This window comes from Eschrichtius robustus, chromosome 9 (assembly GCF_028021215.1).
Source record: "Eschrichtius robustus isolate mEscRob2 chromosome 9, mEscRob2.pri, whole genome shotgun sequence".
In the NCBI taxonomy this organism is placed as follows: Eukaryota; Metazoa; Chordata; class Mammalia; order Artiodactyla; family Eschrichtiidae; genus Eschrichtius; species Eschrichtius robustus.
Window position 1 is genome coordinate 14610531 of NC_090832.1, and position 18106 is coordinate 14628636.

General features: G+C 36.3%; 1 protein-coding gene across 1 annotated transcript in view; it reads right to left on the reverse strand.

Moving 5' to 3' along the window:
• The window catches only part of ESR1 (estrogen receptor 1), a 384847-nt gene that overhangs the window by 131691 nt on the left and 235050 nt on the right, over positions 1-18106 (reverse strand). Inside the window, exon 6 of the mRNA XM_068550713.1 lies at positions 12096-12431. Coding sequence (XP_068406814.1) covers positions 12096-12431 — 336 coding nt within the window. The remainder of the gene's footprint in view (positions 1-12095; positions 12432-18106) is intronic.

The window sequence follows — 18106 nt, forward strand, 5'->3', positions numbered from 1 at the left end:
GGCCTCTTGGGGAGGATCCGTCCTTGCCTCGTCTGCCTTTGGTGCTTACTGGCAGTCCTTGGCGTTCCTTAGCCTGAAGAAGCATCATTGCGATCACATGGCCATCTTTTCTCTGTGAGTCTTCACATCATCTTCCCTCCCTGCGTGTCCATCTCTGAATCCAAATTTCCTCTTTTTAAAAGATTAAGGCCCACTCTAATGATCTCACTTGAACTTGATTTCCTCTATAAAGACCCTATTTCCAAATAAGATCACATTCTGAGGTACTAGGGGTTAGAATTTCAACACATGTTTTTGGGAGTATACAATTCAACCTATTTCAACACACTTCAGTAGTATTACATCTGTTTAGCACATAAATAGATACAAAAAAACTGACATTCTCCATGCCAAATTCCCCCCTGCCCCAGAAGTAGCACAGCCACAGGCCAACAACTCCCCACGAGGAGGCTTGAGAACCCTTGGCCCCCCCCAACCCCAGACTCACGGAAACAGAACCCTGAGGAGGGTGGGGCAAAGAAGCCCAGACGGGGTATTTTTCTCAAACACTCTCGAGATGAGAAACGTATTTTAAAGGCTTAACAGCATCTGGGCCAACACTCTTCAATGGGGCTTCAAAGTTTCACGTGAAAGAAAAATCAGGAAGTAGGTGCTTTTCTTGGATTTCAACCAGAGCTTCCAGAGGAGCAGTGAAAAGCTGGGCAGGGCTGACTTGGAAATTGAGTGCTCCAAAGAAAGCTCCCAGGGGGCTGCCACCATTCATGCGGGGGTAATTCTAACCCAGTCCCAAGGCTCTTATTATAGAAAGGTTGCAAAGTCTAAACCGCAAATCTTACCCTTAAACATAAGTATCTGTCGCCTCTCTGGGATGTCACCCATCCTTCCAAGTCACTTCCAAGTTATCTTTCATCACTGTGCCATGCTGAAACAGGCTGGAAAACTATGACAGCTTTAAAGTAAGGTCCACTGCTCTGATTACAAGTTGGGAATCAGAGTACTGGGTAGGATTGCCAAGTCCCTAGAATCCACAGGAACCTCCCAGAATAAAATGTGTTCCTTGAAGATGCTCCCAATTCCCAGACTGAGGTATTGTGCCCTCTCCTTGGCCCCTTGGCCATACCCATTTTAAGGTTTAAATTACACTCGTGAAGTGAAACAACCTTGCTGCTAGCCAAGTGAAGCCTGTTAAAGTCCTCAGAGCCCAAGTTCTGTACATGCCTCTGGATATTGCTCTGGCCCTCACAAAAGAAAGGTTGGAAATGAGTCTCATGAAGGCAGCTGCTAGAAAGATGTCATAACAGCAGGTAGATTCTGAAGGGAGGTGAAAAAGAGTAACACCACAACTTTAAAGATCACTTCGACTTTATGGAAAAATTGAGTTCTAACAGGGCTCAGAGATTTCTTAAAAATCATTAGTTTCCGAAGGCTTCTTTCATTCATTCATTTATTCATTAATTCAACAAGCATTTCCTGAGCTCGATTCATTGCTAACTTGTATGATGAGGATGAATATTAGAGTCCAGGAAGGTAATTACTGGATTCCTGGTGAACAGAGAGTCAGAAGCAGCCTTGAGCCCTGGAACAGCTAAGACAACCATGAAGTCTCAGAGATAACACAAGAAGCTCCAGAGAAACCTGAGCTTGGGGTTGGTGGGGGGCATGCCCAGAAAAAGTGAACCTCTCCCCTCTCCCTGGGGCCAAACAGCAAGAAAGAAACCCACAGTAAAATGATGGGGAGTCGGGGGCTCAGAAGGAAGAGGGGACTCGTCTAGTATTGAGTACAGAGGGACCTAGGCAGGAAAGGAGGAGAAAGGCCATCTAGTTTGCCACTGAAAGACTGAAGAAGTGGTTAAGGTAGTATGTTTCCCATGAGCTTGACTGTGAACATATGTCCCCTTTATTCTTCTTCCTGGGCCAGCAACTTCAGCACACTCATAACCCACTGAGATGTGCCTGGGGCTCAGTGAGACTGTCAAGCTTCTACTTTTCAGCCTTTAAAGGGCAGTGAAGAGCCCAGGGCTAGATATTTGCCCAAATATCTATTAAACAGAACTAGAACACAAACTTAAAGTATGAAATTGCCCTTGAGGTATATAAAATTATAGTGAATTTTGGAAAAGGCATAATTTTTAATAAATCAAATTAACGGCTTCCTGATGCAATTCAAGCTTCTGGGGGAAAAAATCAAATGCACTTGATTAACACTGAAAAATAAGAATCAGCCAATCAATGATGCAATAAAGTGCGATGCAGGAATTAAAAATATAACAACTTTGCAGTCATACGTTTTTTCCTTTTTGATCTTCAGATAATGATGTTACATTTGTTGACAAGTGTCATTGTGTATAGGATAATAATGAATTAAGATTTAACCATCTCTTTTAAAACTAACTCTCCATCCATGGATAGATTATGTAAAGTGCTTCGTAAAGATAAACAAATTTCAGTGCAAACAATAAAGAGAAAAATCCTTCTCTATAGCTAGATTTCAAAAAGGAGATATGTAACACCTGTTATAAAAAAGCATCACTTGTCAGAGTGACGTAGGTAGGTTTTTATCATTCTCCTTGCTGCTATTGTTTTTAAATTGCAGAGGGAAAAAAATTAATGTCGTGATGTTATCTTAAGCCAGGTCAGCTATAAGTACTTTACAGATGGGAACTTGATTATCATATTTGTATGATGTATTTTATCATAATGCTCTTCACGTCTTGAGTCTGAGTAGAGAGATATTACAAGTCAAAAACTATGCCCTAGATAATTAAGAGAAAGGAAAATTCAACTTACAATCACCAACATTTGAAAATTCTGATAATACTCTGTTAGTAAAAACGTACTTCTAGAACTACTAGAATAGTCCAATGAACTGATTATTTTTATTAAAATTCATCATGCAAAATGAAGTCAACTGGGGGTTATGGTCCAAGATGGAGACATAGGAGACCTCTGAACTCAAAACTCCCACAGGCATACCAAATCTCCCCTACAAACAGAGTGATTTCCCCTAAAAGAAATCCAGAGACTAGCCGAATGATTCCTTCACTTTAGGCAAATGAGAAAATACCCTCCTTGAAATGGGTAGGAAAGGCTGAGACACACTCTCACTGAAACTCCACACCCAAACCCTGGCACAATGCCATAAAATCAGAAGGGAACTCACAACTCCCAGCTTCTACCTGGGAAGGGAAGGGTTTGGTCCCAACATCTAGTACCCCAGGAGTAGGCCCCCAAAGCACATTGCTCTGGAAGCCAACAGGGCTTACATCAACCACACCCATAATACTAGAGCAAGCAAATTGTTCTTAATGGACTCACTATCTTCCCAGGGTCCAGCACAAAAGAAGCAAACAGATACATGCATTTCCCAGTGTTTCCCTGAAAAAGGTCCATTTGCATACTTTAAAAGCTGTTACCTGAGAGTCAGGTTTCTAATTTAGCACAATCTAGGGACTGACTGATTCTCCCCAGAGATTGGGAAAGCAGGAGACACGATCTCTGCATTCTCCCTGTAGGCTGCTCCAAATTGCCAATATCTCCCGGGGAGGAGCTTGTACACACGTTTGGCACCCTAGCTTTTGCAGCTGCCACCTAAGGAATACATCCCTTGATCACCTGGCTCTAGTGGCCAGCAAAGCCTGCACTTGCCAGCCCCATAGGCTTTTAACAAACAAACAAATATTCTTAAGGGGCTACCCTGCCAAGGCTCAGCACAGAGGAAGCAAACAGAAAATCCCATCACCCAGTCTTCCCCTAAAAGGGATCTATTTGTATACTTTAAAAGCTGTTACCTGAGGGTCCAGCTACCAATCAGCCTGTATCTACATGCTCAGTGAGATCCTCCCCTTTAGGATACTGACAGGTCTTGGCATACCCTCAACTATTGGGAGCCTCTAAGAACAAAGAAGTCACCTTGGAAAATCACAAAGGTCTGAGAGACAACCAAGATCTCAGGCTGGGCTGAACAGTAAGGTTCATCTCCAACATGAAACCACTCTTTCAAGACTGGAAGAGGTGGCTGTTTTATCTAAAGCACAGAAACCAATACAGAGAGTCAAGGAAAGTGAAAAAACAGAGGAATATGTTCCAAACAAAAGTACAAGATAAAACCTCAGAAATAGACTTTAATGAAATGTAGATAAGTGATTTACCTAATAAAGGGTTGAAAGTAATGGTCACAAAGATGCTCACCAAGGTCAGAAGAACAAGGCATGAACAAAGTGAGAAATTCACTAAAGACATAGGAAATATAAGAAAGTATCAAACAGAAATTACAGTACTGAAGAATACAATAACTGCACTGAAAAGTTCAATAGAAGGGTTCAACATCAGCTAGATCAAGCAGAAGAAAGGACCAGCAATTCAAAAACAGGGTAGTAGAATTCGTCCAATCAGAGGAGTGAAAAGAAAAAAGCATGAAAAAGAGTGAAGACAGCTTAAGGAACTTATATAAGGACAACATCAAGAAAACCAACAGTCACATCACAGTGGTCCCAGAAAAGGTCAGTACAAGAGAAACTGAAAGGAACAGAATGCTAAAGAAATAATAGCTGAAAACTTCCCTAACCTGGAGAAAGAAACAAACATCCAGATCCGGGATGCTCAGAGAGTTTCAAATAAGATGAACCCAAAGAGACCTACACCAAGACACATTAAAATTAAAGTGTCAAAAGTTAAAAACAAGGAGATAATCTTAAAAGCACCAAGAGAAAAACAATTTGTTACATACAAGGCTATCAATAGATAAGACCATCAGCAGTATTTCAGCAGAAACTTTCCAGAGCAAAAGGGAGTCGCATCATATACTCAAAGTGATGAAGAAAAAAAAAAAAACACCATCCAAGAATACTCTACCCAGCGAAGTTGTCCTTCAGAGTTGAAGGAGAGATCAGCACTTTACCAGATAAGCAAAAGCTGAGGGAGTTCATCACCACTAGACTAGACTTACAAGAAATGTTAAAGGTACTTCTTCAAGCTTAAATGAAAGGATGCTAATTGTAACAGAAAAACATATGAACATATAAATCTATAAAATAGGTAAACAACAAGGGCCTACTGTATAGCACAGGGAACTATATTCAATATCTTATAATAACCTATAATGGAAAAGAATTTACACACACGCACACGCAACTGAATCTCTTTACACCAGAAACACTGTAAATCAACTATCTTTCAATTAAAAAAAGAAAGTATAAATCTTACTAATTAGGTAAATATAGAGTTAAATTCAGAATACTCTAATGTTGTAATGGTGGTGGGTAATTAACTTATAGATCTAGTATGAAAAGTAGTAAAAATGTAAATTGTGACATCAAACATAAAACATGGAAGGAGAGTAAAAATATAGAGCTTTAGAAGTTGTTATCAACTTAAAATAGACTTATAAATATAAGTTGTTGTATGTAAGCTTCATGGTAGCTACAAAGCAAAAACCTATAATAGATACACAAAAGATAATGAGAAAGGAATCTAAACATACCACTAAAGAAAGTCATCAAACCACAAAGGAAAAGAGCAAGAGAAGAAAAAAGAAACAGGGAAATTACAAACAGCCAGAAAAAAATCAACAAAATGGCAATAAGTAAACACCTATCAATAATTACTTTAAATGTAAATGGACTAAGTTCTCCAATGAAAAGACATAGAGTGAATGAATGGATCAGAAAACAAGATCCAACTGTATGCTACTTACAAGATACTCACTTTGGGTTTAAGGACACACACAGATAGAAAGTGAAAGAATGGAAAAAAGATACTCCCTGCAAATGGAAACCAAAAGAAAGTGGGATAGCTATACTTATCTCAGACAAAATAGAATTCAAGCAAAAGACTTTAATAAGAGACCAAAAAGTCATTATATAATGATAAAGGGGTCAATCCAGTAGAGGATATAATATTTGCAAATATTTATGCACCCAAAATAGGAGCACCTAAACACATGAAACAAATATTAACAGACCTGAAGAGAGAAATAGACAGCAATACAACAATAGTAGGGAAATTCAATACCCCACTTTCAACAATGCGTAGATCACCCACACAGAAAATCAATAAGGAAAACATTGGACTTAAACTACATATTAGACCAGATGGACTTAACAGACTTTTCATCCAATAGCAGCAGAAAACACATTTTTCTCAAGCACACATGGAACATTCTCCAGGATAGATCATATGTTAGAACACAAAATAAGACAATAAATTTAAGAAGATTGAAATCATATAAAGTATCTTTTCCAACCACAATGGTATGAAACTAGAAATCAAGTACAAGAAGAAAACTTTAAAATTCACAAATATTTGGAAATTAAACAACATGCTACTGAAAAACAAATGGGTCAAAGAAAAATCAAAAAATTCCTTGACACAGATGAAAACTGAAATAAAACATACCAAAACTTACAAAATGCAGCAAAGCACTCTAACAAGGAAGTTTACAGCTGCATTAAGAAAAAAGGAAAGCACTCATTACATTGAGAAAAAAAGGAGCTCAAATCAACAACCAATTTTACATCTAAGGAAATAGAAAAGAAGAACAAAGTAAGCCAAAAACTAGTAGAAGGAAGTAAATAGCAAAGATTAGAGTGGAAATATGAAATCAAGATAAAAAAGACAACAGAATAGATCTTTGAAACTAAGAGCTGGTTTTTTGAAAAGATAAACAAAATAGACAAACCTTTAGCTAGACTTACCAAGAGAAAAAAAAAATCACAAATAAATAAAATCAGAAATGAAAGAGGAGACATTATAACTGATACCACACAAATACAAAAGATCATAAGAAACTACTATGAATCATTATACACCAACAAATTGGACACAAGAAGAAATTGATAAATTCCTGGAAATACACAAGCTACCAAGGCTGAATCATGAAAACAGAAAATCCAAACAGACCATTACTAGTAAGGAAATCTAATCAGTAATCAAAAACATCTCAACAAAGACAAATCTAGGACCAGATTGCATCACTGGTGGATTCTACCAAACACTTAAAGAAGAATCTCAAACTGTTCCAAAAAATAGAAGAGGAAACACTTCCAAAATCATTTTATAAATCCATCATTACCCTGATACCAAAACCAGACAAGAACACTACAAGAAAAGAAAATTACAGGTCAGTATCCCTGGTGAACATAGATGCAAAAATTCTCAACAAAATATTAGCAAACCAAATTCAACAATACATTAAACGAATCACACACCATGATCAAGTGAGATTTATTCCAGGGATTAAAGAATGGTTCAACATCCACAAATCAATCAACACACAACATTAACAAAATGAAGGATAAAAACCATATGATCATCTCAATAGATGTAGGAAAAGCATTTGCAAAATTCAACATCCATTCATGATAAAAACTCTCAACAAAGTGGGTGTAGAGGAAACATACCTCAACATAATAAAGGGCATACATAAAAAGCCCACAGCTAACATCATACTAAACAGTGAGAAATTGAAAGTTTTTCCTCTAAGATCAAGAACAAGACAAGAGTACCCTGTCTCACCACTCCTAATCAACATAGTACTGGGAGTCCTAACCATAGTAATTAGGCAAGAAAAAGAGAAAAAAGGCATCCAAATTGAAAAGGAAGAAGTAAAATTGTCTCTATTTGCAGATGACATGACATCAAACATAGAAAATCCTAAAGACTCCACCAAAAAACTATTAGAATAAATTCAGTAAAGTTGCCAGATACAAAAGCAATATGCAAAAAGCAGTTGCATTTCTATATACAAACAACAAACTATCAAAAAGACAAATGAATGAAATGATCCCATTTACAACTGCATTAAAAAGAATAAAATACCTAGGAATAACTTTAGCCAAGGAGGTGAAAGATCTGAACACTGAAAACTATGACATTGATGAGAGAAACTGAAGAAGGTACAAAGAAATAGAAAAATATTCTATGCTCATGGACTGGAAAAATTAATACTGTTAAACTGTCCATATTACCAAAAACAATCTGCAGGTTCAATGAAATTCCTATCAAAGTCTCAATAGCATTTTTTACAAAAACATTTTAAAAATCCTAAAATTTTATGGAACCACAAAAGATCCCAAATAGCCAAAGCAATCATCAGAAAGAAAAACAAAGCTGTAGGCATCAGTGTCACACTTCCTGATTTCAAACTATATTACAAAGCTATAGTAATCAAAACAGCATGGTATTGGCATTAAAAAAAAAGTAGATCAAGGGAACAGAATAGAGAGCCCAGAAATTAACCCGTGCGTATACAGTCAACTAATATTTGACAAGAGAACCAAGAATACTCAATAGCAACAGGATAGTGTCTTCAAAATATGTTAGGAAAACTGGATATTCACATGCAAGAGAATGAAACTGGACCCCTATCTACACCACTCACACACACACACACACACACACACACACAAAATCAATTCAAAATGGATTAAGGACATGAATGTAAGACCTGAAACTATAAAATTCCTAGCAGAAAACATAGGGGAAAAGCTCCTTGACATCAATCTTGGCAATAGTTTTTTTGGATTTGACACCAAAAGCCAAGGCAACAAAAGCAAAAATAAACAAGTGAGACTTCATTAAGAAGTTTTTGCATAGCAAAGGACACCATCAACAAAACAAAAAGGAAGCTTACCAAATGGGAGAAAATATTTGCAAATTATGTATCTGATAAAGGGTTAATATCCAAAATATATGAAGAGCACATATAGCAAAAAAAAAAAAAAAAAAGAAAAAAAAAACCCTATGATTAAAAAATGGGCAGAGGAGCTGAATATACATTTTTCCAAAGAAGATATACAAATGCCAATGGGTACATAAAAATATCCTCAACCAATCATCAGGGAAATACAAATCAAAACCACAATGAGATATCACCTCACACCTGTTAAGTTGGCTATCATCAAAAAGACAACGGATAATAAGTGTTGGTGAGGATGTGGAGAAAAGGGAATCCTTGTATACTGTTGGTGAGATTGTAATCTGGTGCAACCACTGTGGAAAACAATAAAGAGTTCTCCCCCAAAATAATGTAGAACTACCATAAGATCCAGCAATCCCCTTTCTGGGTGTATATCCAAAGGAATTGAAAACAGGATATCAAAGAGATATCTGTAGTCCCATGTTCATTTCAGCATTATTCAAATAGCCAAGATATCCAAGATATGGAAATGAACTAAGTGACCATCAACAGATGAATGGTTAAGGAAGATCTGATAAATCTATATCTACATAGATATATAATGGAATATTTTTCAGCTACAAGAAAGAAGGAAATCCTGCCATCTGTGGCAACATGGATGGACCTTGAGGGTATCATGCTACGTGAAATAAGCCAGTCAGAAAAAGATTAATATTGCATGGTATCACTTATACATGGAATCTAAAAAAAAAAAAAAGTCAAATTCACAAAAAGAGAGTAGAAAAGTGGTTGCCAGGGTTTAGAGGATGGGACAAATAGGGAGAGGTTGGTTAGAGTATAAACTTTCAGCTATAACATGAAAAAGATCTGAGAAGCTAATATAAAACATGTTGATTATAATTCAAAACACTGTATTGTATAATGGATTTGCTAAGAAAGTAGAACTTAAATGCTCTCATCAGAAAAAAAAAAGTAAATGTGTGAGGTGATGGATGTTTAATCAACTAGATATAGGGAATCCTTTTATAACGTCTAAGTATATCAAATTACCATAATGTACACTTTAAATATAATCTTATTTGTCAATTATACTCCATTAATGCTGAAATTTTTAAAAATGAAGTCAATTCACAATCTCTGTTATACTGATAGCCATCTGAGGATATCCAAATGTTCTATGCAGGTTTTTGTATCATACAGCTAATTCCAGGTACTTCTACAACTGCTTTCTTACTGCCTTTCTTACTAATGATGTTTTCTATTCCCTCTATATTAAATTATTATTATTATTATTATTATTATTATTATTATTGTTATTCTCAAACTGTGACCATATAAATGTAATATTGTCTATATTAGATTTTCAGTGTGAACTATATTTTTTAACGACAGAGAGTATTTGGATACAAAAAAGCTTTTCAAAATGTGACTTTGTCAAATTTTCTGAAAAGTTTGACAATCACCTTCAAAGATGATTCCAGAAGACATTTTTCTTCCCTCATTTTTCATCTTTTTAAAATCAATGACTATTTTTATTCTGCTTGGTCAGACTACTAGGCTTTTGATTTACAACAGCTATATTCCAATAGCATATATATAATTTCATTTTTGCCTTTATAATTCTTTTTTTTTTAAACCATCAAGTAACAAGATACAGTCTGGTCCAAGGATTTTGGAATCATTCAGGTCTTTTAAACTAATATAATCAAGTTATAGAGTGGTTTTGCTACACATCACATTATCATAAACTTGTTTAGTTCTGGGTTTAACAATGGGATGTCTAAGCATGGACATAATATTTTCCTTCCCTTGATTTCCAGCTCCATTTTATTCCTAAATTCAGAAGATTATTGCCATGAAATCTTCATCCACTGGTAATGTATTTGAACTTAATTCTCATTGTTTCAAATGCCCTTCAAATTTTTATAATTATAAAAATGTCATGACGGAAGTCTACTGATAAGTATGAAAAATATATACTTGACTTCAACAGTGTTTTGGAGCTAGTATTACCAAAACTACATTCAGGAAAATATACGCTTATAGGACAATAAAACTTAACAGTAACTAGAGTTGGCTCTCAGGGATATGATCCTTAGTTGTTCGTTTGTTTTTTCCTCTTCTCCCAAAGTATTTTTTTAAACAAAGGCAATAATAAATATAAAGATAAAACCTATAACCATATTACATGTAAATTCCAATATTTACTTATCATGGGTCTGCTTCACATGGGAATGCTAAGGTAGGTAAGTGCTCATTAAAACTCCTAATTCCAAAGATGGCTGGGAATTTTTATTTGCCAGTTGGACTGAGTCTGAAATCTAAATATGCCTGTTAATCCCCATGTTTCCATGTAACCCAACCTCTGCTACCTAAATAGATGCCCTCTACCAAGTTTGGATCACAACATTGCTGGCTCCTTATTCAAAGGACCACATGTTTATATGTTAAGAAATGCAAATACATGAACCAGTATCTAAGGCCAGATATACGTTTTTCTTGGCCTATAATAGATCTCTAAAATGCAAGTACAAAACTCCACATTTATATAGTTTAATAAAAAAAAAAAGTCCCCTGCTTCATAGGTAATAACTAATTTAATCTATTAAAAGAAAGCACACAAGACAATCGCTGTCTAAATTCATTACTCATTTGATCTATAAGCCCAGAAAAAAAGATTTAACTTCCTCTTGCCTTGGTTCATCTACGTTAGCTCCTGAATGGATATGATGGGGCATGGAGGAGGTCATTTTCTAGTCTTGTTTCCATAATAACTAGAGTTCTTCTCCCTGAACAACAAGAGCAACAGTCAAGTTTTACAGGAACACCAGTTCTGAGAGTATCGACTGAAGGACCAAGTATCACTTCAGCCACTGTCATCTTTCTACAAGCTCCTCTCAGGGATGAGAACTTAATTTATTTTTCTATTGTATTACCTTTGTCCTAAAATATTAAGACTAGACAGTTGAATGAATAAGTGGCATTCAGTAAATAAAAAAAAAAATTATTATCTCTTTAGTCTATAAATACCTTAAAATAAAATCTTTTAAGGTAAAATTGATGATTCATAATTTAGGTGTTTTGAAGAAAAGTCCTCAATATTAAAAATTTATAGGGCATAGATCACTTAGTGTTAAAAATTTCTGCCACTGTGAACATATAATATTAAATGCATTTATTACCTAGAGTCCACCCCCAATTTTTTGGTGAATATCGATGGGTTAAAAATAATGTCAGATTAAAGACTTTAATCATCTAGATTTTGATTTCAAAACATTATATCCTAACTTCCAGGAGAATTACAGTGTATGGATACTGAAAAATTTTAACCAATTCTGATGTAACCTTGAAACCAATTAGATAACAAACTATTGTTTCCCACTGTTTCTCCCATGATACCGCAGCCAGTTCATGAATAGTTAATGGCTCTGAAAAAAACAGTCGAGCTTAGTGTTCTTACCTGGCACTCTCTTTGCCCAGTTGATCATGTGGACCAGCTCCCTGTCTGCAAGGCTGGTCAGCAAGCCCATCATTGAAGCCTCACTGAAGGGTCTGGTAGGATCGTACTCGGAATAGATTATGGGGGGCTCAGCCTCCAACAAGGCACTGATCATCTGATCGGCTGTCAGGGACAAGACGGGGCTGTTCTTCTTAGTGTGTTTAATCAAGAGTGGGCTTGGCCAAAGGTTGGCAGATCTCCTGTCTCCAGAGGGCTCCGCTTCGTTCCTGCCCTCCCCATCATCTCTCTGGCGCTTGTGCTTCAACATTCTCCCTCCTCTGCGGTCTTTCCGTATCCCTGAGAACACAGGGGAAAAAAAAACAGTTTATTCTTTTTCTCATATAAACTTTCACACTAAAACCATCTTCAATGCTAACAGCTCTTTATTTTATTTGAGGAAAGAGTTTGGGGCACAGTTGTGCTGGTAAGTGTTTAACAACCAGCTGTCCACAAGAAAAAAAAAAAAAGGCTTTGATTTGTAGCATTCACCAGTTTCCATGGTGTAACTACTCCCATTTCCATGGCAAATTTCAAGCTAGTTGTCTGAGATTAAGCAGCATACAAAACTCCTGAAAAGTTAACAGTAAGCTTTTGTGAGCCAGTACAAGCTGGTCTAACAAACCGTTGGTGTGTGTGTGTGTGTGTGTGTGTGTGTGTGTGTGTGTAAGAGCTGCTATAAAAAGGACATGATAATAATTATTCTTGAAATATGGCTTATATCAAAGATTGCTTCTGCTATGAATATTCTTTCAACAGTAAATTTAAAAGGCATCTTTAAAAAAGCATTTAATAAACATCCTTATCACCCAACTACACCTCTTAATGAAGGACACTAAAGAGGAATGATTTATCCAAAACGTATCTGACAGCCTCTGGATCCTACAGGTGTTCAGTCAGTCTTTCATTGCTACTAAGCTGTACCTCACCACCTGAGGAATTGACCCACAACCCTCAACTTGTTTACTTGCTTCTAAGATTGACACAAATGTATTTCTATTTTCCTGATACAAAATTTTTAAATAGTTGAAAATAGTTTCCCCCCAAAGATTTACCAGCTGTGGTTCCCACTAACTAAATTATAGAAGGGAAGGAGACTCCACTCTCTTTTGCAGAGACTCTGAGGTTTGGCTCAGCATCTTAACCTGGAAAAGGCCAGACTGTGGTGCTGAAATGTATCAGCAGAAACAAATATTTTAAAGGACAAAAATGATCACTAGCTTCCATATTTTCAAAAACTGTAATCTTTCCAAAATATGGCAGATAGCAGCAGTTCTTAGATTTATATGAAAGAAATAATCATTTTGGTAGAAAGTTAATACAATTATTTTTAATATTAAAGATATGAGAAGTCAACATTCTTTACAACATATCACCTGTTCTCTTACTCGAAATGAATAACTAATGTCAGAACTTTGTTCTATTTTGTTCTAATTTGTCAAGGCGTTTGAACAAATGTGCAGTGGTGAATTTTTTATGTATAGCTTTTATTCTTGTAGGTCTAGATTAGATATGTTAGATGATACTAAAAATATAATGAAGCCACAACCCTTCCTATTTGTTCAGTATTAAAATAAGCATTTCCCAGAACTCTTGGAATAAGTAACAATTGTAAAGATTATGAACACTAACATGCACTGAGCACTCACCATGTGCTTAAGCACTTTAACATATACTTTACATGTGAGCATTTCACAACTAATTTAGTCCTCACAATAATCTTGTAAGGTAAATACTATAAAACTGCTGCTTTAGAAAGGTTAATGAACTTGTCCGAGACCATTCTCTATTAAGTATGATGCAAGATCCGAGCCCTGAAATGAAGTTTGGTTTGTTTTTTTTTTCCAGTTAACAGAGTTTTAAAACTGTATCCAACAAAGTGGACAAATTTAAGGACACCTAGAAGTAAAATAGTAAAGAAGTAAAATGAGAAGAATCGTTGTATCTGACCAGCCTCTGTCCGTAGTCAGACATTTCAACTCTTCCGTTGCTACATGTGCTAACGAGAGTATGATATCTGAACCGAGGAAGGTGATGCTCACAGCCTATTCTCAGCTCATCAGAGCACGCCTGGAGTATCACACTCAGTGCTGGATGCTGCAGAGACAAGCAAAACAAATCTATTCAGAGCAACTAGGATGGTGAGGAGATGTGAAATCAGGTCGCCTGGAGAACCACTGAGGAACTGAAAGGGGTTAGCCTAGACAAAAAAAGACTTTGAGGAAACACGAGTGTCACCTTCACATGGGCTATACTATATAAAATGGCATTATGGTCTGAAGGTTTGTGTCCCCCCCTCCAAATTCATATGTTGAAATCTAATCCCCAATGTGATGGTATTCAGAGGTGGGGGCCTTTGGGAGGTCATTAGGTCATGAGGGTAGAGCCTTCATGAATGGGATTAGTGCCCTTATAAGGAGAGGTCTGGGTGCCAGCTTGCTCTCTCCATCCTGTTAGGATATGAGAAGACAGCTGCCTACAAGCCGGGAAGCAGGCACTCATCAGACACCAGATGTGCTGTCAAGCTTGGACTTCCCAACCTCCCGAACTGTGAGAAATAAATGTTTGCTGTTTAATCTATGAAGTCTATGGTATTTCTGTTATAGCACCCCAAACTGACTAAGAGAGATGGGTTCAACTTGCCCTTTATGAGCCCAAAGGGTAAAATAGAAGAAATATGTGGAAACTATGAGTAGTTAGAGCTCACTGCAAGGAATCAGTTTGTAGGAGTCAAAGCTGACAACAAAGATAGAATCTGCTGCCGCAGGAAAGGATGTGTTAGATCACTGGAGGTTTCCAAGAATAGGCTAGATGAAGACTTTACAGAGTTGTTACCAAAAGCATTCAGTTACCCAGTATTTGCACTACGTGACCTTCAATATACTTTCCATCCTGAGATTGTAGGACTATGTTCTTCCATTTAGAATGTAAGACCAGTGGCCTTGGAATGAAAAACAGGAAAAGAAGATCAAAAGCAAAGAATTCCTACAGGTTCACATTTCTTAGGAAATTCTGAGGTCAGAATTTTGAGAGGATGATTCTGATTCTTATTTACCTACTTTGGGTGGGAACTAGGGTGAAAAAAATGCATTGTTCTTTAATATTAAACAGAGTATACCTCAAGTACTCTTTGTCCCCCTACTCTATAACTTTATAAAGAGATAGAGAATGTGGACAGATCTTATTGGAAAGCTGCAGCATTCCAATAATATCTTTTAATATTAGATCTACATGGAAAGATAAAAGCAAGTGACTTGAATAAAGAAGAAATGGTTAAAGGTGATATTGTTTACACTAAGATGAAAGCAAGTTACCTGAGTAATCAAGTCATGACTATACACATGCATTTTACTTTTTAAAAATGAAGATGATGCTTTATGTTATAACTGTAATTTATCTTCATTTTAAAAGATTTCCAAAATAAAGATAAGTAGATAGAAGGTTAATGAAGCAAAACAAAACATAGTATTACCATCCACTTTAAAATTTCCCAGCAGTCATACTACAGACAATCCGATCTCCAGAAGAAGAATTTTAAACTCAATTCAGGTTCTAAGAATGACAGTTACAAAGAATTGTTTACCAAAGTATTTGTTCTTTTCGTAAAAATTTGTTCAATACTTACAATGTATATTCACAGATGATGCAGTGGGAAACAAAGATCATGTTACCCTCCATCAAGTTTTCAGCTTGGAGGGAGAAAGCCATGAATCAAAAGTTATTCTGTTATTTGTGGAATGAATGCATGAACTGCCCAAAACACTATGGAAGGGAGGAGGAGGTGCTAATCGGAGAAGACAAAGAAGGCTTCTCTAGGAGACAAAGTTACATTTTAGCCAATTCATGAGATTTCCTTTCTTGGAGCAATTTCGAAGCTGACTACTCAAATGGTTCAGGTATAGCACTACTTAGAGCAGTGAGTTGAATCACCACACCACTTTGAGTCTCAAATATTTGATGCACGTTGTGGAACACAAGACAAAAATGGCCACAGGCTTGGAATGCAGAACAATAAAACACAACCGGAGAGATGGAGGAGAGAGCTAAATATTTATAAAATCATCAAATCGTCAAATAGGGTAAGGTAGATTCAATTAGCATTGACAAATATTTTCTTAAATTTACCCCTCAATGTTCCATATTTTTCAAATGTCAAAGTCTCTATAAAATACACAAACAGAACAAAAATAGCAAGTTGTACATATTGTGTGGCCGACTGCGTGTGATAGGATCCCAGGGCACAGCTCAATGAGGAAAGCAACCATTTCTACTTGTAAGCAGTAATTGTCATATAAGTAGTGACATATCAGTGTCACTACCAGTGATAATATTGCATATTTCATAGTAGTTCAAAAATAATCAAACTGGAATTGAGTGGAACAGGTGAAAAATGGCCCAACTTCTACTATCTTAACCTAGGTTAAATGATAATTGCAGATCACAACCAATAATTACAGCCTGTGTCACTATGGAATATACAGCCAGTTCCTAATTATATACAGTGATGGGGTATAGGAGTGGCATGCATAATTGAAATCCAAAGATAAATTTAAAAACTCATTCTATGCTCCCTACCAAGAATTTTTCCAGACAACATAGATTGATAAGTATTTTACTTAAGCTCAATTTCCTTTGTCTAAATTATTTTAACTATTTTGGTATCTTAACAAAAGTTCACAAAGCAGGGGGGGAAAAACCAATTAGCTTAGATCATGCAAATATTAAACAGGAAGCCTCTTGAGAGTCAAGACGTTTATTTGTAACAAGTAGGACTTTGGCTTGTAACGCCATATAAACAAGATGTACTGTCATTCAGTACCCCAAAATGTCATTTCCCAGAATGGTTGAGCACAATATTTAGCAGCGCAATTCAGATGTCATGTAACGGATATGCTAGTGTACAAACGTTATTAGCTCTCAAGTTGTGTCACTGATTAGACAAGAGTTGTATCACAGCAAATTTCTCTACATTCCTTTACAAATTTCATAAGCTTACAATAATTCAGTGATTACCCTCAGGCTTGAGAAACAAACTCTCTCTCATCAAGCAAGCCCACCACACATGTGAAGTGCCACCACTTTGAATTTTATGACCTTGGGTTAAGCCTTCTCTAATACCCTGTTGCACTGTTGCAAGGAGTTAGAAGCGGAGTATAGAACCTCTGCTTAGTAATACTCAATGTAATTTGAGTGATTCTAACCCACTAGGAAGTGTTAATTTCAGGGAATTTATTAAACCAATAAGCACAGACCACTGGAATGAGAATGAAAGGGAGAGAGATGATGCCCAGGGCACTCTCTAAGATCCCTCAGGAATCTCTCTAAGGCTGCCTGGGCTTGGGGAGGTTCGCGGTAAGGCAGGGTAGGGGCTGAGCCCTGGCAGGGAGAAAGGGCTGGGGACATATTCACCGCTTAAACAATTATGTCCTGGCCCTAAAATAAAAAGATCTGTCCTAATGCATCAAACTAGGAGTTTTGAAAGACTGCGTCTAACACTAGAGTTTATTTAATCATCCTTTTTTTAAAATTCTTTAAACTCTTTGGCTTGGCCATTATATCTTAGGAAAAATGAATATGCTATCTGAATATTCATTAATTAATAGAATTCATTGGCTTATTTGCTTCTAATGCATTCTGCTTTTTAAATTTTCTTTTTCTGAAATGATCTTTTTTCTTCTTAGTACCCTTTGCCTCTACAAAAAGCTACAATAACTTCAGTAAAGTTATTTCTCCAATTTCCCAAGACTACTTTAATGTATTATTAAATATTTCAAACATTTGCATAATCACCTTTCTTTTGTTTCCCAATAATTCCACATTATTCATGAGGTATTAAAAACCCAGGCAGAGAAATACACTAAAAGCTTTTTAATTCACCATGTTGAAGAAAACAGGAGTGCTGATTAGTTAAGAATTAAATAAAGATAAGAACTAATGAAACTTGCACCAGAGAAACTTCCCTGCATCAATTCTAA